Consider the following 23,258-nt stretch of genomic DNA (forward strand, 5'->3'; position numbering starts at 1 on the left):
TTGTAATTATTGGTTTACGAACTTGTACATTCATTTGTCAATACGTGTCTACGCTTAGAACAGTTACATGTATAATTAATGATGTATATTCTGAGCCTTTGAGAAATAAAAATCAACCATTGCTCATTGACAATAGTTGATATATATATATTGCAAACAAGACTGTGAAAAACGCTGCAAAAAAATCAATATTTGGTTTTAGAAACTGCAAATAAACATAAACACTTAGAAAGCTCCACATGCATAATTTATTATTATAACTTCTTTAGTAAGAGTGGAATTGTTAAAGAAATGGATACTGGTAATTAATGCAAATATTCAACTGTTTGTAGTAGACATTTATATAGATTATAATTGTTATAGTTATGGTACCCGCTACACCTGAGTTATATTTAGATTATACATGAGCCCTTTAGCGAAAAAGTATAATATGAATTATTGAATCAGAAGTATTGGTTGGGGTGATCATGCAATTTTGTACCACGTTGTCAACGACTCTGTTCAATAACAGCACCCAGTATAAGGGGAAAGCTTTCTTAATTATCAGCACAGTAGTTATATAATGGTTAATTAATCACTGCCATTCTATTTGTAAATGTTTCATTATGGGAGTTTATTTGTAGACAAAAAAGAAAACAACACCTTCAATGCGCAGACTACTTTTAAGGAGTAAGACCCACTTTCCATTTCCCTTCGTGGATATAGACATTTATATAGATTGTATATTATAATGGTTTATTACCGCCATTCTATTAGTTATAACGTTTCATTATCGGAGTTTATTTGTAGACAAAAAACAAAACAACACCTTCAATGCGCAGACTACTTTTAAGGAGTAAGACCCACTTTCCATTTCCCTTCGTGGATATAGACATTTATATAGATTGTATATTATAATGGTTTATTACCGCCATTCTATTAGTTATAACGTTTCATTATGGAAGTTTATTTGTAGACTAAAAACAACAACAACACCTTCAAACGTACAGAACACTCAACGAGTAAGACCAACTTTCCATTTCCCTTTGTGGATTTTCTCTATCGCGGGCAACACAATGAATTTATCGACTGTCCGCGTTCTTCAGGGTTTGAATTTAAGGCCCTCGGAGGGTGATCAGTCGACAAAGTTCAAATATGCTATTAAAACTTATTGACATGCTAGAATATTTATAGAAAAAAGTTTCATCATTCTATTATTTTCTAAACTGTCACATTTCAAATTTACATTTGTATCTGTACATTGTGTACTTCAATACAGAAATCCTCTCATTGAACAGAAATTATCACAGATTTATTTTGAAGTTATCAAGATTACTGGGTTACAAAAAGCCTTAAAATATATGATTTAAAGCAAAGCCTCATGCGTTGACTGAATACAAAACAATGGCTTTTTTACAAGCTTGGGCTATATTCAGGCTTGTAATAATTTGATGATGGATTTGTTTATTATAATTTTGTGGCCTCACAGGGTTTTCAAAAAGTTGCTGAATTTGTATCAGTAGGCCGAAACCATTAAGTACAAAAAACTTAACCAGCTATTCTCAGTTCAAAGTACAAAGTCAAGTGTCTCAAGTGTGTAATACTTTATTTTGATGATGTTCTGAAGATTTACAGTAAGCTTGGGATGCTTAAGAAAATTCAATGTATACCTCTACAGGTCTTTATTCAAGGTTTGTTATAGGGCCCAATAAATTGGTTTGGCTAGGGCAGGCCTTTTTTGCTCATATCTGGGAAAAAGACCTTAGAAATATTAGGAAAATTTGCGTCGCGAAATATACCATTTTGAGAAAAATAACCCCTTTACATAATACATTGGGATATTTTACAGTTATAGATCATGTTTTCCTGTCTCAAGCAAATGAGGAAATTATTAAATATAAATTTCTTTTCCCTTTCAAAGGATCTTAAATAGCTGAAAATATCATTCTGTGTAAGTTTGGATATCAATTGCAATAAATCATGACAGTTAATTATCTGAATGTGATGAAAAATGATTTCCAAATTCAATAATCCCCAAATCTTTACATCACACAATTCATTAGAATGTTGAATAATTACAGATAAAGGCTTTCATTTTATTATCATATTGTACATATTTTATTGCTTTTCAATACGTAGTTTAAAACCTTAAATGCTTATACAGAAGATAACTTTTACACCATTATGCAATGATGAAAATGACATTCTTATATAAATCCTAATAAAAAAAAAGAAAGAAAAAAAAAAAGCCTACCTACCCTACCTATTTTTGAAAAGGATGTAACCCTAACCAAACATTTTTTTTTTAGGCCTAGGCAATAAGCCTATATTTCCAATAATAAAACTTTGGATAAGAACGATCTTGAGTAAATAGCTTTCCTTTTATAAATAATGTAAATTCAAGCCAACTCTACACTTAATTTTGTGCTTCATATTTACAAAAAATTATTTTCATATATACAGAGTACCCTTTTTGTTAAAGATATTTATGTTATTTATAGCAGTAAAGACCACTAACCGTGAACAATAAATTAAGATTTTGCACCTGACTAAAATATGTGTATTTCAAAATTGTGCCATTGTGATTATGATTTCATTATTAAGTCATGCGTTCATTTCATGCTTAATGCTTGAATTGTGATTGCTCTCGTACCCTATTTCTGCCCAACCCCTCAAAACTTTCAATAAATTGGCACTGTGATGAGGCCCGTCATGTGTGGGGGGTGCTGGTCGGCTTCTGTTCCTGCCCTGGGGGGAGGGGCAATGAACCCTGTTTTGCTCCATACTATATGAATCCTGCATGCATACCTGATAGGTTGAACATCTGAGGGCCAGTATTCAATATTGATCTTACCCTTTTCCTTGCCTCAAGGGTTCCTTTCACAGGATTGGTCAGCTAAATATACAGGCCAATCAAAACACTTAGTTTCTTATCTTAAATTAAAGTTCAATCTAGTAAGTTGCATATATGGAATACCAGATCGTTAAGTTTATGTTCTAATTTTTTACCGTATCTATTTTTCTTATCTATTATGCAAAACCACCCTCTTACATTATGAAACTCAAACTATTTAAAGCTTTCAATATCATGATGTGGCAATAATAATGTTCTAGTCACGTACTTGTCCATATTAAAAGCAGTTTAATACATGTTTATAATAATATCAAAACCATATTAGATTACGTCTGTGATCTTCTTTAAAATTATTGGAGGTTATCCATGCAATACAATGTCATATTTATACTAACAATTGCTACTTTGAAGTATGTATTTTTTTTGTTTCAAATACTTGTAATGTTTTCACCCAGAGCTTCGTATCATATAGGCATTATGTTATTTTAAAGAAACAAATAGAATTGCTACGTAATCATTGCACAATTTTTAATTATTACCTCCCTTAGATATATCATATCATAGTGCACCAGTCAATTTAAACCAAGGCCCCCCCCCCCGGCCCAAGGTCTAGGGGTATACCAGGGAAAGCGGTGGTTTTGTTTTCGCACTGAAAATAGCTGGAAATGGGCCTTACCTAGGATGTCCCCGGCGTGCGGAGGTATTTGGTGTGGATTTTACTAGCAGTTTGTCCCTGCAGGGTGGGTTTTTTATCCGGGATTGGCTGGACTGAAAGTAAAAGTCCCCCCTATTCCCAGGGCTTATAATAGAGACCTTGGTGAAAATTGACTGGTGCAATTAATAGCACCATCATTATTGAAATGATGTTATACAAAAATCTATGCAAAAAAATATATTATATTAAATCAATGTAAATTTAACATAGTAATAATCTAAATGTCAATATATTGTATCTAAATGCGCTAACTCATCTTTGCATCCTAATGATGGATGGTTTACCTTAAAGAAACACGCATGGGGGAAATTCAATCCAATAATCATGAAGGTAAAGGGTAGGTATAGGTTAATGTTCAAAAATGCACGTTTTAGGTTTTGTTTATATTTTGTTAATTAAGTTATGTCACGTTTACAAAATATTTGTCAATATGTTTGTGTTTATTTATCATTAATTATAACATAATATTTATCATGAATGATTGATTAATGTTTCAATTTACATAGAAAAACCTCATGCCTTTTTATGAAAGGAAAATAATCTTCATAATTTAAACAATGAAAATCGAAATTCAAACTATGTAGAAATTGATACCGGGTAATCCTTGTAGCAATTTATGATCAGTGCAAAATCTGGCTAAAATCTTTCCTGTGCAAATGGCCTATTGTGGATGTCATATGTGTGTCCAACAGTATCATTAAATTTCCTCCAGGACTGAGGAGTGTGATCTTTTATGTTTTTAATTATAAAATGGTAATGAATTATTTCAGATTTTGTTTGGAGACGATGGGTACATGTATTTGTTTATCGGGGACGGAGGGATGGCTGGAGATCCGCTCAACTCCGGCCAAGACTTGTATGTATCTATAAAAAATCCATCAGTCTTATTAGTAGTCAAAATTAGCGTAATGCCTGCACTGGTAAAATGCTTTCCGCTCTTGCTCAAGTTCTGGCTTTTGTGCATCAGGGCTTGTTAAAAAATGTTATGGCAAGCAGTAATAACATTCATATTCATGCTTAACATCCAAAATACTAATTTCGATGACTTTTTGACTTCATGATGAAAAAAATAAAGCATACGTTTTAGCAAATGAAATTGTAAAAGGCAGTCATTAAATTATTAAGTACCAAGGCTTAATCATTAAGAATTTTGCAGGGTTTTAAATGTTGCCTAGCTACTGCCAGTCATTCGATACACAATTCCTGCATCAGGATTTGCGATGAAAATGTATCAGACAATGAGGCTTCATTCTAAGACATTTGAATAACCTGAAGATTCTATGGTGAAACAGTACTGCTTAGTCTCACCAAACAGATTTATTGTAGAGATAAGAAATACCCGAGGGACACTGGAACCAAGAAATAAGTAATAAGGGACACTGGAACCAAGAAATAAGTAATAAGGGACACTCGAAATAAGAAATAAGTTATACGGGACACTCGAACCAAGAAATAAGTTATACGGGACACTCAAACCAATGGAAATTGTACAATGATTGCTTTAGCATATTGTAATAATTTCAATCATGAAGGTAGTTAGTGACATTACTGATTTGTACCTCGTTGTCAAGGACAATGCTGAATAACTGGCATTTGGTATAAATGAAAAGCCTGCAATTTATTGGTACATGCATGCAAGTAACTGGACCGTTAAGTGCCAACCCTTTGTTACAATTCCAATAAAGGAGAAAACAAAAGAAACACTCTCTAATTTGGTAGATTTAGACATTACACACAGCAACGCTTTCATAACTTTTCAGGAATTCTCTGCTCGGGAAAGTACTGCGTATAGATGTGGACAATGTAGACTATGTTAGACGTACAGAGTACAGCATTCCACCAGACAATCCGTTCGTCAACGACATAAGGGCTTTGCCTGAAGTTTATGCATACGGTGTCCGAAACATTTGGAGGTGTGGAAAAGACCGAGGGGACCCTATCACTAGTAAGTTTTTTTTTTTTTATTAGAATTCAAGATTTTGTACTTGTATATTCAAAGTCTGCTGGCTCGATATTCGAGGCTTACAGGCCAAAATACTTTCAGCCACACAATTACTGAACCAAGTGGGAATTCTTACATATAGTATAAAGAGTTTAAAAAAATCAGTACTTTTCATCAAGTTTCGAGCCAATGAAGAAATCAAGCTAAGAGATATAGAGCCAACAGGTTTTAACTAACAAGAAATAAAACAAAAAACTTCTTGTTTGAGTTACCCACCCCTACCTTATAAAAAGGTGTCTACGTGACTGTTTTTTGTACTCAATTGGTTAAAAAGATCATTTTTTTGTGCATGTGTTTTACTATGAAGTTTAAGAAGCTTAACCTGAAAATTACTTTTGCACCAATTCCCAATTATGACAATAAAATTCTAACAAAGCCTTATAAGAAATCCACCTACCTACCCTACCTTTTTTTGGACAAGATGTAACCTTGAACCACAAAATAAATTTTCTTTGGCCTTTTTATAGTTCATTTTTTGTCTGTCCGACCTGTGTCCATCCATCCTACCCTTGTCTAGAGAAACACTTCAAAACTACTGATGAGTTTTAATAAAACTTCAAACATAGGCAGAGGGCAATATGGACAAGTGCAGTGGCCAAGAACCATAATCCTAGCTTCAGTCATTGAATTGTCTCCCCCTTTCACTTAACAGTATGCATTTAAAGCTGGATTCTCACAGATTTACAATTTTGACAACTTTATTTTTATCTTTTGTCTTTAAATGAGATATTAAGAATGCACAGCTAATTAAATTCTCACTTTTTTTTATCATATTGCAGCCATTTTAACAAAGACGCTATAACTAAGTATTTTAATATCAACTTGTGTTAAACATTGTGTTATGGGGCCAATTGTATTAAACTGGATCAATTATCCGCAGGTTATCTTTTTATTAGTTTGAATATGCAAGCATTTTAATTGGTCAACAGATTATTGGATAAATAATGACCAATCATTGAACACTTTGACTACTTTTTACCAAACCTAAAAATAGCTGTTTTTTATAGAATTGGCTGTGAGTCACTAACTATATTGAAAGTGTTATTTAAAATTTTAAACTGTCTGTGTTGAACATTCCCAATAAAACAGTTTGCTTAAAGATTGATAATATTGTTACTAATGGATTTACCAATCATCAATTTGATCACTGATAAGATGTTCCTTCATACAATTGAATCTAGAGTAGAATACCCATCATCAAAGTAGTGCTTAATGAATCAAAATATTTATTAGCATATAATCCACATTGTCACTTTATTTTATAAGGTTAAGTCATTTTGAAGGACCCAAGGCTCACTGTTTTGAATAAAGATAAACATTTAATGCATTCTAAGTGTTATCAAATATTTCATTTAAGATAGATAATTCTTTTTCGATTCTCTTGTTTTTACTTAAAAGTTAACTACCTGACAGAATAAAACTTTGCATCTTGTTTAAGAAATTATTTCACATGCTTTTCGATGAAATATCATGTTATTTTCACTTACGTTATTTTTTACGGCAGGGAGAGGTATGAATTCTAAGTGTTATTGAGCATTCACTTATAATGCTGTGTTGAATCTTTTAAATGACATCATGACTTTAAATGCTTCCCTGACATGTGATTTTCCAAATAACAATAATTTTGTCATTTTCTTAAGAAAGACAAAGAAAATTTGTTGAGTTTTGATGTAAGATCAAAATAAATTCCACTTGCTGATCACAGGAAGCAATACTTTCATAATATTTGATGGCGCAGCAAATATTCTCTAAACAATCATCATCATTCATTACAACACCCCTGGTTTTCCCTTTATGAACTTGATTTTATAACCTAATTGACTTGGATAATTAACCTGTTTCTAAAGATAAAATGGCAAAAAAACATGTGGAATATCAATTTGATCTTTGTTCTATTTTCTTATCATTAACACCTGGTAAATATAATCTCTAATCAAAGATTAGTGAATGAGTCTGATGCACTTAAAGTGACCTTACTATACCCCCCAAAACAAAGTTTGGGGGGGTATACTGGAATCGGGTTGTCCGTCTGTCTGTCTGTCTGTCTGTCTGTCCGTCTGTCCGTCTGTCCGTCCGTTTTTTTTTGTCCGGGATTCATCTTTGTTGTTATTGAACAAATCTTTTTCAAACTTTCAAATATTAATGACCATGATGTAAACCTGTGCCTCCGTGGATTTGGTCAGAGTTGCATGATCCTGAGTGGAGTTGTGGCCCCTTAATGAGTTAAATTAGGCAAAATTAGCTTTGTCCAGGATTCTTCTTTGAAGCTATTGAGCAAATCTTTTTCAAACTCTCAAATATTAATGGCCATGATGTAAACCTTTGCCTCCATGAATTTGGTGGGAGTCACATGATCCTGAGTGGAGTTGTGGCCCCTTAATGAGTTAAATTGGGTAAAATTAGTTTTGTTCGTCCTACTCCTTCGTCATTTTTGAATGAATCTTTTTCAAACTTTTAGCCATGGTGAGAACATTTGCCCCTGTGATTGTGGTTGGAATCACATGATCATGTCTCCAATTATGGCCCCTGAATAAGTTAAAATAGGCAAAAATTATACAGCTTTGTCTAGCCTAATCCTTGGTAATTTTTTATGCCCCCCACAAAGTGGCGGCATATAGGGTTGCCCTTGTCCGTACGTACGTACGTACGTACGTCCGTACGTACGTACGTACGTACGTACGTACGTACGTACGTCCCGAAGATTGTTTCCGATCTAATTCTTGAAAACCGTTTGTCCAATCCTCACCAAACTTTAAACACATGTTTGTGACCATAATATCTTGATCAAGTTCGATAGTCATGGAAATCGCTTTAGTCATTTAGGAGTTACGGCCCTTTTTTGCCAAAAATTCCCGAAGATTGTTTCCGATCTAATTCTTGAAAACCGTTTGTCCAATCCTCACCAAACTTTAAACACATGTTTGTGACCATAATATCTTGATCAAGTTCGATAGTCATGGAAATCGCTTTAGTCATTTAGGAGTTACGGCCCTTTTTTGCCAAAAATAATTCAAAAATATATGTTTCCAATCTAATTCTTGAAAAGTATGTGTCCAATCCTCACCAAACTTTACATACATGATTGTGACCATAATATCTTGATCAAGTTCGATAGCCATGGAAATCGCTTTTGTCATTTAGGAGTTACGGCCCTTTATTTGCAAAAAAAGACTTGAAAAATACGTCCCGAAGATTGTTTCCGATCTAATTCTTGAAAACTGTTTGTCCAATCCTCACCAAACTTTTAACACATGTTTGTGACCATAATATCTTGATCAAGTTCGATAGCCATGGAAATCGCTTTAATCATTTAGAAGTTAGGGCCCTCAGATTATCCTGAATAATCATTATGGCTTATTTTCTGTGACAAAAAATCGAAGTGGGGGCATCCGTGTCCTATGGACACATTTCTAGTTTCTCATTTTTTCTATAAATCTTTTTCAAACTTTCAGATGTCAATGACCATGATATGAACTGTTGAATATGTGATTTGGTGCACCTGTATTAATCAGAATGTTTGCATGGCCTTAAAAAGACCTTTAATTGATTTTGTCCTTAAAAAGACCATCAAAAGTCCTGAAGTTAGGTGCATACAGGCCTTAAATTTGTTACAATATTCGCTTTGGTGGCCTACTCCTTTGTCATTTTTCAATATATTTTTCTCAAACTTTCAGCTATCCATGACCATGATGTGAACCTTTGTATATGTGATTTTGTGCACCTGTATTATTTCCTTGGTACTCATGTGTGGGGGGGAGGTGGTGGGGGTGGGTAAACAGAAATTGGGTTGGCAGACTGTCAAATTCACCCGTCCACCTTCATTTTGGAATATCCTGTCAGGAGTCATGACCCCTTTATGGTGAAAATGAGAGAAACAGGTTTGTTATCTCCCCTGAGGTGGGTGGGAGTGGGGTAATATTCGCTTTGGTGGCCTACTCCTTTGTCATTTTTCATCATGACCCCTTTATGGTGAAAATGAGAGAAACAGGTTTGTTATCTCCCCTGAGGTGGGTGGGAGTGGGGTAATATTCGCTTTGGTGGCCTACTCCTTTGTCATTTTTCAATATATTTTTCTCAAACTTTTAGATATCCATGACCATTATGTGAACCTTTGTATATGTGATTTTTTACACCTGTATTATTTCCTTGGTACTCATGTGTGGGGGGGGGGTAAACAGAAATTGGGTTGGCAGACTGCCAAATTCACCCGTCCACCTTCAGTTCTAGTTACACTTGGATTGGTTCCAAAAAAGAGGATACTATATCACAATTAGCTATGTTTGTTGATTAGCATTTGTTAATATGATAAACATGTAAATACCTGCTCTATTTGTGTAAATGATATTTTATTTATATATTTCATGCTATGCAACTAGATCGAATTATTATGATTTATGAAGTTATGTGTATTTTGAGCTGGTGACCTAAAATAAGGGGTTTGAATACTTAAAAAAAGGTGTGTTTACTTAAGTAGAGCTGTACAAAGTTATCTGGAGTAAATCTTATTTCAAACAGAAGAGTTCATCAAAGCCTAGCATGCATGATCTTACAATCAATTTAGATGTCAATAGAATCTAAGAAGTATATAGTTCTACCCTTGTTCCAGAAATTAATCAGATATTTCACAGCTTCAAGCACCTCTTTTGTGATGAAATGGTGATAAAACTTGATGAGGCACTAATTTCTAGAGATATGAAACCGTAATTGATGAACTTTTTATTCATGTTTTTCTTTGATAAGGTCAAAACGGGTATTTAGCATTTGACCTAACTTAGTATATAATTTACTGAGGGCCTTTTTATCAAGATTACAAGGGGTGATTTTGTTCCCTATCGATATGGTAGATGCGGAACCGGTATTGAAGAAGATTGGCAATATCAGTACAGCTTCAGTATACATGTAGATGGTGTCTCTTAGGTACAAAATTTCTCCTAGGATTATTGATAAAACAGCCTCCCCCCTTCTCCCCCACCCCCAACCACACATGAATCTTGAGATCTAAAGAATTGTGTAAGCTCTTTTAAGTATATTTACTATAATGACTCTATTTTAATTAACAAGCAAATACAACATGGGTTATTATTTTTTTACCAAAAACTGTCTAGGTTAATCATAAAATATTTGTCATGGCATGTGGGCCTTTTTATACCCCCACAAACAAACTTTGAGGGGGTATATAGGAGTGAGCTTGTCGGTCGGTCTGTCGGTCGGTCTGTTGGTTTTCATAGTTTCCGGATGATAACTCATGAAAGGCTAGACAGATTTGAAAAAAAATTGGTACAGAGGTGTAACATCAGAAGATACAGGTCAAGTTCTATATTGGGGCTGGTGGGGCCAAGGTCAAGGTCACTGTTACTAAAAATAGAAAAACGGTTTCTGGACGATAACTCATGAAAGGCTAGTTTTTCTTGTCAGTAGTGTAACTTCTAAATTACTCAACAGATTTAAACAAAACAATACATGCATGATAAAAGAAGATGCAGTGTGCAGTTACCTTGGAATTATGGCCTCTTTTCAAAGGAATGGTTTGCCTTTCCTGTGTCCAGGCGGCATTTGGGGGTATTCGTCACTCCTGTGACAGCTCTAGTTATTGTTGTAGTTGTTGTAGTTAGTTTCATCTTGATATATTTTACAAGTATTGTGAAGAAAGTATATCAACTTATGCTCTTAGTAACTCTTGTCGGTATGATGTTGCGCAAGAGTGTGGTCTTGTGATATTGTGAAAATCAGAGAACCAGGAGGAAACCCATTTGTCAGGCTTGGTGACCACCAAGCAAACTTACTTGCACCCAGGCCAGAAATGAAATTCAGGTTGCTTTTGTGAAAAGGAGTGCGCCAACCACAGGCTAACCAGACCTTGTTGTAATATTGTTGAGTTATTTCCCTTGGCAACAGGACAGAAATAAGTCACTGTGCTTATATTTATTATGCCAGTTATATGGGAATAAAAGAAACTTTTTTTTGCAGAATTTGGAAAAGGTCGCATTGTTTGCGGAGATGTTGGGCAGAGTGCCAGAGAAGAAATTGATTTGATAGAGAAGGGAGCTAACTATGGGTGGAAGAAAATGGAGGGTACAGCCCCTTACTGCTCTGCATGTAAATATGGTAGGTGGTGCTTGTTACATTATTCTAAACCTAAATAAGTTAATATTTCTGAAATAATTGCAGTTATTGGAGAGCTTATTTAAGATTGAATAAGAGATAGGAAGTGTACTGGAAATTAATATTTGAAACAATATATATTGAAACAAGAACATGGTGTTAAATTATACATGTGTTTTATTAATATCAGTTATTTCTTTTGCTACATTTCAGCATCAGGAGGAAATGTGACAGCCCCCATCTGGGATTATCCACATTCCTTTGGAAAGTCTGTGACCGGGGGCCATTTTTATCGCGGTTGCCAAAGCCCAAATCTCCAGGGCTACTACATATATGGAGATTTTATGAGTGGGTATGTGGTTTTAAGTGTTTTTAGTTGATTGAATCTAGATTGAAAATTTAATGTATAATGCGAAAAGAAACGTTTGATGTTGGTTTAAAAAAATAACTTTATTGATGTTTAGACCAAAAGGTCTTTTTCAAATTCTTTTTCAAGAAATTATTGAAAATTACTTTTTGGCCGAACTAAAGGGTTTGTACAGATTTATTTGATGAGTAAGGAATAACAGTGATAAAATACGAGAAAATATAAATATTTCCAAAATTTCTGTTTTGTACAAAAGTGATTGCATAGTCTGTTATTTTCATTACAAACAGGCAGTCAGTGCATTTGATACTGGTTAATGTTTTTAACAGATACAGACTGGTTTTTCAATCATCAATTTCTTTGACACTAATTAATTCATTAAACCTCTTCTGCCTTTTCAATCATCTGTTGTTTTTACGGACAGGAAACCTACAGAGGAACTTAATTATATGCCTGCATAATCGTGCAGAAATTGTCTGTGTCATAGGTGTGGCACATTTGTATAAAAAACACAGCATTAATGGACTCGTTCACGTTTGTTATAGTCAGACAGCTTAAAAAATTAAAAACTCATTTATTTATTAGCTATCCTGGCCCACTTTTGACCATGAGTACAATTTTGCAAACACATTAATGTTGTGCTTAGATGACCTTGACTGTGACCTTTTGACCTACTTTCTTATTTTTTTAAGCTATAGCAATGGAATTTGGACCTTGTCTACAGTTTTGATAATAAATATCAATGTTGTCCTCTGATGACCTTCACTGTGACCTTTTTACCTGCTTTCTTATTTTTGAAGCTGTAGCAATGAAATTTACACCTTCTCTACAGATTTGATAGTAAATATCAATGTTGTCCCCTGATGACCTAAACTGTGTCCTGTTAAGCTAAATTTGGACCATGTGTACAATTTTGAAAACAAATATCAATGTTGTCCTCAGGTGACCTTTACTGTGACCATTTGACCTACTGCAAGAAAATATGGGATACAAATGTATGGAAATTAAGAAGAAAAAAGTCCAAATAATAAATGCTTATGAATGAATTTGATGTAAAATATCAAGCACAAGAAGTGCTTAACAACTTCTTTTATATTAATAAGTTGACACTGAGACCATGAATTTTTCAGGCGTCTTTTCCGTCTTCTCCACCATGCCAACAATGACACGTGGACAAACAAGGAACTGAAGATGTGTGCTTCGAATGTCTGTGTACCCCCTCTCGTCAACGACTACGCCACCAGCATCATATCATTTGGCGAGGATGAGAAGGGTGGGTATAAAATGTTATTTGGATCCTAAAGAACTTAAATTGGGTGTTTCTGATATCTGTAACCACTGCTAATGACGAACTTTTATACCAGCATCATATCAGCAAGGATGAGGATGGTAGGTCTATAAAATTAGTATATAAGGATTATATGTATACTTTGTTTGGAAGTTTGGAAGATAGGCATAATTATATAAATCTGACCAAAGGGCATGAGTGGGGGATCCAGAAACGAGCCTGAAAGGAAACTGGGAAAGATGTTTTGAAGGGAGAGAATCAGAAAAATGGCTACTCTTTCAGTGTGCTTTAAACTTGAATTGTCAGAGGTGTAACACAATTTACAATAGAATTACGGAACAGATTTATCTAAATTTTGTCATAAATGATCTTTAGTATATAAGTCTTCATTTCTTAATATATTAACTTCCATTTTAGTCTTGAAATGTGCATGTCCAAAAAAATGTTTTTGCCATCTGCTACAAAATTTGAAGTTGCTTCATGGTGAATGGCAGGCACTTAATTGGCTGAGAGCTATTTACAGGGTTGTTGTTGTATAAATTGTAATAACAACACCTGTGATAACATAGTTTTACATACTATCTAAGTGTTTTTACATCAAATGTTTAAACGCCTCCCTCTATTTAAGATATGGCCTTAAAAAACACTTCTAGTTTGGGTTGCCTGACCTGAGGCTGCCTACGAAATAACGACCCACCCTGCGGTTTTAAAGTCTGTCAGTTTTTTTTTGTCTTTTTTTTGTGTATTTTAATATCTACAGGTAGTTTAAAAAGCTTGATACTGCATACTTCATTTACGCCCTTCCCCAATGATGACAATAAAGTTCTAGCATAAAGCCTAACAAAAAAAACAAAAATGAAAAAAAATATTCTTCCTACCAAACCTGTTTTTGGACAAGATGGAACCTTAACCAAACATATTATTTTTGCTTAGGCTTAAATTCTTTCCACCTAGTATTTCACTGAAACAATCTCAATCTTAATCTAAAAGTTTTTAATTCAGTGGAAGTACATGTGTATATGCTACCATATCTGCAGTTTTCTGCATTTTGACTAAGATGTTGTACTACGTTCTGTAGGTACTTATATTTTTGATGATTTAGGCTCCTTTGATTGTATTCATCAAATTTGCATTGTGGTAAAGTTCATGTTGTATTAAACCTATCAAAAAAAAGTTGTTTAAAGTGACACTCATATTTAAAATCAACAAATACACATGTATAACAAACATTAATTTTGAGTGATAAGGCTTTTTTAACTACTTACTAAATAATGCATTTATGGATATAATATTAATTACTGATAACAAGATTGTAACAGTGTATTTAATACTGTAAATGCACACTCAGGTATTAAATGACTGGTGGGTCCTAAATGATTTACAGTGATCATCTATCATCGCATAAGGTAGAAATACTGTGTTTTCTGCACCTTTCTTTCCAATTAGACAAAGTATCCTTCATTAGAACCATTGTTTTCGATATTAATTATTTCCTTTTCGGTAAATTAAAACAACTGTATTAATTGTGGTACATGTACATCTTATTTGGGAGTATGAGTGCATCTTTAATATAAATATTTTTTACCATTTCAGGGGAGGTGTACATGCTGTCAACCGACTATGCCTCCACAACTGTTCGTGCCGGAACTGTTTACAAGATTGTCGACCCCATCAGGTAAGCTTATTGCAGTTGTAAAGTTGTTTTTCGTGTCCTCATTGTTGATAGAATGCTGTACTTCTTATCTTTTATTAACCAGGTTTTCACATAGTGAAACCTGATTATTAGAATGACGAACGTTAATGTTCGGCCGGGCGGGCGGCATCAAACTCACCTATGAAACTGAATAACTTTAGTAAGGGTTGACATATATTGACCAAACTTGGTCTATAGAAAGAGTTTTGGGGTACCTTTCATGGGATTGTGTTTGGGGTCCCTAGGGTCAAGGTCAAGGTCACTGTAACTAAAAATAGAAAAATAGTTGAAACTGAATAACTTTAGTTAGGGATGACATACATTGACTGAACTTGGTCTATAGGAAGAGTTTATAATGACCTATCATGGGATTGCATTTGGGGTCCCTAGGGTCAAGGTCAAGGTCACTGTTACTAAAAATTGAAAAACGGTTGAAACTGAATAACTTTAGTTAGGGATGACATATCTTGACTTAACTTGGTCTATAGGAAGAGTTTATGGAGACCTTTTATGGGATTGTGTTTGGGGTCCCTAGGTTCAAGGTCAAGGTCACTGTTACTAAAGATAGAAAAACGTTTGAAATTGAATTACTTTAGTTAGGGTAGACATATCTTGACTAAACTTGGTTTATAGGAAGAGTTTATGGATACCTTTCATGGGATTGCATTAAGGGTCCCTAGGGTCAAGGTCAAGGTCACTGTTACTAAAAATAGAAAAACTAAATAACTTTTGTTAGGGTTGACATAACTTGACTAAACTTGGTCTATAGGAAGAGTTTATGGATACCTTTCATGGGATTGCGTTTGGGGTCCCTAGGGTCAAGGTCACTGTTACTAAAATTAGGAAAACAGTTGAATCTGAATATCTTTAGTCAGGGTCCACATATTTTGACCAAATCAGGTATAAAGGAAGAGTTTATGGATACCTTTAATGGGATTGCGTTTGGTGTCCCTAGATTCAAGGTCAAGGTCACTGTTACTAAAAATAGAATAATGGTTGAAACTGAATAACTTAAGTTAGGGTTGACATATCCTGACCCAACTTGGTATAAAGGAAGAGTTTATGGATACCTTTCAACGGATTACATTTGGGGTCCCTAGGGTCAAGGTCACTGTTACTAAAAATAGAAAAACAGACACAGCCTGAAGTTCTTCTGTTAATCATTAAAAACCTGGTTTCGTCGCATTGCGGCGTTTCTTGTTTTTGTAAATTTCTAAAGGCATTTTGGATTGTAGTACTCATGCACATGAAATATTTCACTATTCATTTGCACAGTCATCAGAAACCTGATTTTTAGCTCGACTTTTCGAAGAATATGGAGAGCTATACTACTCACCCTGGTGTCGGCATTGGCGTCACATCTTGGTTAAGGTTTTGCATGTAAGTCATTATCTCATTAAATAGATCATTTATTGCATTGAAACTTTGGATATGTATTCCCAACTATCTAACCTACTAAATTAATGAAGATAACAATTATTTGAATATAATGCAAAAAATGGGCCTTTATTATTTGACTTAGAAATTCTGGTTAAGGTTTTGCATGTAAGCACACATAGGTTAATATCTCAGCAACTACTTAATGTATTGCATTGAGACTTAATACAATGGTACTCAACCATCTAATCTACTTAAATAACCAAGTTAGAAAACTCTAGTCTGCATTAAATTCAAATAATGGTCCTTTTTTATTCGACAAAGAAATTCTGGTTAAGGTTTTTCATGTAACCACTTTTAAGTCAATACCTCAGCGAATACATCATGTATTACATTGAAACTTTGTACACAGGCTCCCAACCATTCAACCTTCTTAAATAATGAAGTAAGATAACTCTATCTTCTATATTTTATAATGTTTGCCCCTTTATTATGCGAATTATAAATTCTGGTTAAGGTTTTGCATGTTAGCACACATAGGTTAATATCTCAGCAACTACTTGATGTATTGCATTGAGACTTTATACAATGGTACTCAACCACCCAACCTACTTGAACAACTAAGTTAGATAACTGTATTTTGCAAATAATGGCCTTTTATTATTGGAATATTATAATATAACCTATAATCCTTTAATGTATTGCATGCTATTTCCATCAAATCTGTATTTCATTAAAGGCTGAATGTTTTTGAATTTTACACAAATCTTTGCAGGCATCATTCTAATCTAATTTTACATTGATCCATGCATGTTTTCGCCAAAACTTTTCGATCCTTACACTGAAAAGCTGCGGAATAGTCGAGCACGGTGTCTCTATGACAGCTCTTGTTTCAGTTCTCAGTTATCACAATTAGAATATTGGATGAACAAGTCTGATTCCTTATACTTTTGCTTGCCATCAACAAATGTAAACAATCTTCTACATAAAATTAATTATCTGAGCATGTCGTTAAAGCAGTTCACCAGGCTTGTGCTTGTTTTGGCCACTGTGTCCAGTATTTGCATATGTAAGTGTTTTTATCGTATCTTATTTTTCAAACTGTTTGACTCTCTATTTTTCAACCACATAAGACGTGGAAATCCACAGGACTGCAAAGGATATGATGTCCAGACTCCACCAACAATAACTACGCCTCAAGTAAACACGCCTCAAAAAACCACAGCTACGGTCAGCCATGCTCCATCCACTATCCCCCCTGTGGCTGGTATGTTGTCTTCATGCCTGTTTGCATGGGTACTGGCTTGTACAGTAGGGCACTGGCTTTGACAGGAAGTTGCTCTGGTGCATCATGGGATATGAGCTAAAAAGGTTATTGTCAACTATGTTTATGTTTTAAGGTAAGGAAGGTACTGTGAATGAATTAAACTGCTTAAAAAAATTAATATGATATCTGTTCAATAAAAGAACCTGAGTCCTCTTCTTTTGAACTACAGCTATTATTTTTTCTAAGGTGCAATTTATTTACAATATGTGATACACTTGTCAATTTTTTTCAAAACATAGAAGTACAATTCCTAAATGAATGGATTTTTACAGACATTGCTCAGATTTGGCAAAGTTTTACATGTGGCAAAGCCCTTAACCTGTCTTGCCCAGGGACTTTCACAAGAATACAATGAAAAATACATGGACAAGCCCAGTAGTGGAATATTAAAAGATAAATCCTGTTTTGGGACACAAGGCAAGGGCCCAAGCGACAATGAACTGTAGACACATACAAACTAACATCACATACACAAATACGAACACCAAAAACAAACTAACATCACATACACAAATACGAACACCAAAAGCAAACTAACATCACATACACAAATACGAACACCAAAAGCAAACTAACATCACATACACAAATACGAACACCAAAAGCAAACTAACATCACATACACAAATACGAACACCAAAAGCAAACTAACATCACATACACAAATACGAACACCAAAAGCAAACTAACATCACATACACAAATACGAACACCAAAAGCAAACTAACATCACATACACAAATACGAACACCAAAAGCAAACTAACATCACATTAACAAATACGAACACCAAAAACAAACTAACATCACATACACAAATACGAACACCAAAAGCAAACTAACATCACATACACAAATACGAACACCAAAAACAAACTAACATCACATACACAAATACAAACACCAAAAACAAACTAACATCACATACACAAATACGAACACCAAAAGCAAACTAACATCACATACACAAATACGAACACCAAAAACAAACTAACATCACATTAACAAATACAAACACCAAAAGCAAACTGACATCACATACACAAATACGAACACCAAAAGCAAACTAACATCACATTAACAAATACAAACACCAAAAACAAACTGACATCACATACACAAATACGAACACCAAAAACAAACTGACATCACATTAACAAATACAAACACCAAAAACAAACTAACATCACATTAACAAATACAAACACCAAAAACAAACTAACATCACATTAACAAATACAAACACCAAAAACAAACTGACATCACATACACAAATATACACATCAAAAACAAACTTACACCACACACACACACACATACAAATATCACAAAAAAACATACCCTCATTAAAATTGCATGAACCTTACTTTTATTGATAGAATTTAGGCAAAAACATTTTTCAATTTGTATGAATTATTCCTTAGGGCATACCTGCTTGTGTATATGTGTGTATATATCTGAAAAATAAATGCAATAAAGTATTTAGATTATCAAAATAGCACATGTATGTTGTTGGAAAGCACTTTATGTATACACTAACTAAATATATGACTTGAATTTTAATGATGTAGCTAGGCAAGAGAAAAAAATAATTGTGGATTCTCATCCAAAAAAAATACAACCCCTGCTTTAATTCTTTTTAAGGATAAAAGAATTGCCTTTGTCGTGTAGTTGAGGTCAAAATATAAACTTTTGTGGTGAAAAAGTTAAGTAAAATCCACCCATCTCCCAATTTTTGGTTTGTCTGTTTTTTCAAATAAGTAAGGTTGCTTTAACGTCATAGCCTTGGTCACTGTTATTGTCAGAGTTCATTATATTTGACCCTGGCCATAACTTCAGAACCACTTAAGATGTACATATGAAACTTAATACACATGTTACCTGTCAGTGACAATAGGAACATGTTTATCAAGATCCATAACTATGGGTTAAATAAAAATTGAGTTATGCCTTTTTATCAGCTGAAATTAACAAACAACAAATGAGCTTTGAAATCCCCTTTGTCGATTGCTGTATGTTTTTCCATTTAAGTCCAGATGAGAATCTAAAAATTATTTTGTTCAAGCTAAAAATATGTTCTGAAAATTGAGGTATCCAGTGTTCAGTAAAATGTGAATTGTTGAGGCCTAGTGACCCCAAAATATGATGTTGGTACATTTGATAGGATTTTTATCAGAAACATGCTTTTTTAGCCTTGAAAGATTGCAAAGTTGCTGATTATTGTGGAAGTATAAAACAAAATTACATTTTTTTGTCATTTATATTTGTTCAGTTATCAGCAAGAAATGCCCTTTTAAATGATAACAAATTATACCAACAATCATAGGTTCACCTGGTATCATCCAAAATTTATAGTTATTGCCTATTGATTGGTTAAAAGAAAAACTGATTATTTAAACATTGGAACCTTATAAATGCATTTTTTTGGCTTGCATGATAAATTATGGTTTGGCTTAAATATTGTAGTTGCTATAATTAACCAAAAAAAAACACATTTTAACAGGTGATAACTCTACAACAGAAGACCATCAGATATCCACCAACAGTGCTGATCTTACAAGTATTACAACAAATTTGGTGTCAACTACTACAATTTCGAGTATCATTTCGAAGTCAACTTCGACAATTCTGAATATTAGTTCAACTGCTACTATTCAAATTAATAACACAAGTCCAGCTTCCTCAAGCAGCGAGAGTTTGCCAAATACACATACAACAGAACATGATCTAGTTAAAAATACTGCACAAGAATCAGGTACTACTGTAAGAACAAAAACAACAGTATATTCTCCAGTGAGTTCAGCCAGTTTGATGAAATTTACCCTGAACTCAAGTGGACCAATGTTAATCATACATGTATTTATTTGTTTCTATATTTACAATAATGGTCATATTGATGGAATACTGACAATTGACTAGCATACTTAATGAAAAAAACACCCTTTAGAATCTCGTATTCGGGGGGGGGGGGGGGGGCATTAACAATATGTTGAAGTACTAATTCAACTGAAACATTGTTCACATATTTCACATATTACCAGTCATAATTTGCACATGTGTAGCAAAGTTCCTAACAATGGATTGAATAATTACCAAATTATGCCCCTCGTCGGACTTATTTAATAATTAAAAATATTTTGATGTTATTCTACAGAATCATTGATCACATATTACGAGTCACAATGTGTTCATGTATAGCAAGACCCATTACAATGGATTAAATTATTTTCAAATTATGCCCCTTGTTGGACTAAGAAAAACAACAATCAAGTACTGGCATTTTTTGCCTCACAGCAAGCATGTTACAATCATTTATAAACCGTCAGTGGCCTTTATTGATCATTAAAGTTAAGAATTGAATTTCTACATGTATATGTGCAAGTTTTGTCAATATATTTTGCACCATATATTTTGGAGTATTTATTTTAAATTGGAGAAATTGACTTTCAAAAAGTCATGCATCAAAGTGGCATTTTCAGCAGCTTGATTTGCTTGGTTATGTATGTATTAGGACAATTTTTTATATGGTTGCAGTTGGTGCAGGATTGTTTGTTATTGTTTTTTTACTGCATTCAAAGGCCAAACAAAAATAAAGTTGTGGTTCCTGTTACATGGTTAGAAATAATCAGGCTAGGTTGGTAGGGAAACCATATTATTAAGGCAGTTTTTTTTATTGTCTACAAAAATGTATGTATACTGTTTTATTGTTAACATTAATATAATGTCCCCTAGAATCTTACATCATACAAATAAACTTTATATCTATATATGTGTACATATTTTTACTCTTACAAAAAACAGAATAAGGGTTATGACTAAATAAAAAGGTATATCAGGGAAATGTGTCCACAAAGTTATTGGTGTTTGGCCTTATGAATTAGCAATAACAGCTGGTGTTGTTTTGAAAAATGTTTTACAAATTTTAAATGTCTTGTATAGCTTTTATATTCATATTTGTAGTTTCATGTTTTAATTTATATTAAGACTGGCATGTATATTTTGCTTCTTTGTATATTTTGCATTATATGTGGTACCAGATTATGATCCACAAAAATACTATGTCTTTCAAATGGTTACTAGGTTTTCTTATCAGGAATATTAATCTCTATTTTTTTAGTATCTAATATTTACACATTATTATAGGTACATGTAGATTTGTAACAGGTTCATATTTAATGATGGAGACATCAGGGCAAGCTCATTTGAGCGACATTCTAAAACATTCACAAATGGCAACATTTTGTGGACTGCTGATGCAAGTATTGTAAGATTTTAATAGAAATGAAAAAGGGATTCTCTCAAAGTTTGGAAAGTAGCAACAATTGGTAGGCTGAAATGCAAGTAATGGCAGTTGTAAATAGAAGTCAAAGTTAACTTACTGAAGGCATGCACCATTAAGAAAAAAATTGCTATATGTTTTCAAAAATAATGTCTTTGAAGTCATATACTTATGAACTGTGTTAGACACACAATTTGGCAAAGGTCATAGAGGGACAAATGCATAGCTGATAAAATTACAACACTTTCAATGCAAGTACATGACAATTTTTTTAAACTGCAGGACTGGTGCTTTTGCTAAATCTGATATTTGTTTCCCGTCAATATTGATCATGTTGTCTGGAATATCAAGAATTGCTATATTTTGGCCTTGCAAGATCAACATCAATGTGAAAGATCAATATTTATAGTGTTTTAATTGTTATTAATTGATAAAGCAACTTGGTACAAATCTATGACAGGATCCCTTTAAGTCAAATATATGTTAACTGCAGTTTATTCTCTTTTTTACCATACATCATTATTACGTATTATATTTGTTATTCATTAGCTCGACTATTCGAAGAATAAGGAGAGCTATCCTAGTCACCCGAGCGTTGGCATCGGCGTCGGCGTAAACACTTATGTTTAAGTTTTTGTAAGAGTTTTGTACCACCTCAAATATTTTCAAAGTCCATTGACATCTGGCTTTGAAACTTTGCACACTTGTTCACCATCATGCCCCCAACCTGTACACAGGAGAAGGTAACTCTATCAAGCATTTTGACAAAATTACGCACCTTTTCTACTTAGAATTTACGTTAAAGTTTGCGTACCACCTCAAATATTTTCAGGTCCATTGACATCTGGCTTTGAAACTTTGCACTATTGTTCACCATCATGCCCCATACCTGTACACAGGAGGAGGTAACTCTATCAAGCATTTTGACAAAAAAATGCCCCTTTTACGACTAAGAATTTACGTTAAAGTTTGCGTACCACCTCAAATATTTTCAAAGTCTATAGACATATGGCTTTGAAACTTTCCACACTTGTTCACCATCATGCCCCCAACCTGTACACAGGTGGAGGTTACTCTATTAAGCATTTTGACAAAATTATGCCCCCTTTTTTACTTAGAATTTACGTTAAAGTTTGCGTACCACCTCAAAAAAATTCAAAGTCCATTGATATAGGGCTTTGAAACTTCCCATGCTTGTTTACCATCATGCCCCCAACCTGTACACAGGAGGAGGTAACTGTATCAAGCATTTTGACAGAATTATGCTCCTTTTTCG

The 23,258-nt window shown here is 33.8% G+C and overlaps 1 protein-coding gene across 4 annotated transcripts in view; it reads left to right on the forward strand.

Annotated features, from left to right (window-relative positions):
* LOC128208918 (HHIP-like protein 1) overlaps positions 1–23,258 on the forward strand; it is a 38,206-nt gene that overhangs the window by 4,888 nt on the left and 10,060 nt on the right. For 2 of the 4 annotated variants that reach the window (XM_052912632.1, XM_052912633.1), the window contains exons 2-8: positions 4,319–4,404; positions 5,309–5,493; positions 11,518–11,655; positions 11,866–12,004; positions 13,150–13,292; positions 14,901–14,982; positions 17,511–17,644. In XM_052912632.1, the coding sequence (XP_052768592.1) occupies positions 4,319–4,404; positions 5,309–5,493; positions 11,518–11,655; positions 11,866–12,004; positions 13,150–13,292; positions 14,901–14,982; positions 17,511–17,644 (907 nt within the window). Of the gene's footprint in view, positions 1–4,318; positions 4,405–5,308; positions 5,494–11,517; positions 11,656–11,865; positions 12,005–13,149; positions 13,293–14,900; positions 14,983–17,510; positions 17,778–20,206; positions 20,637–23,258 lie in introns of those variants that run through there. The other 2 variants (XR_008256918.1, XM_052912634.1) reach the window with 2 other exon arrangements.

This window comes from Mya arenaria, chromosome 11 (genome assembly GCF_026914265.1).
Source record: "Mya arenaria isolate MELC-2E11 chromosome 11, ASM2691426v1".
NCBI classification, from domain to species: domain Eukaryota; kingdom Metazoa; phylum Mollusca; class Bivalvia; order Myida; family Myidae; genus Mya; species Mya arenaria.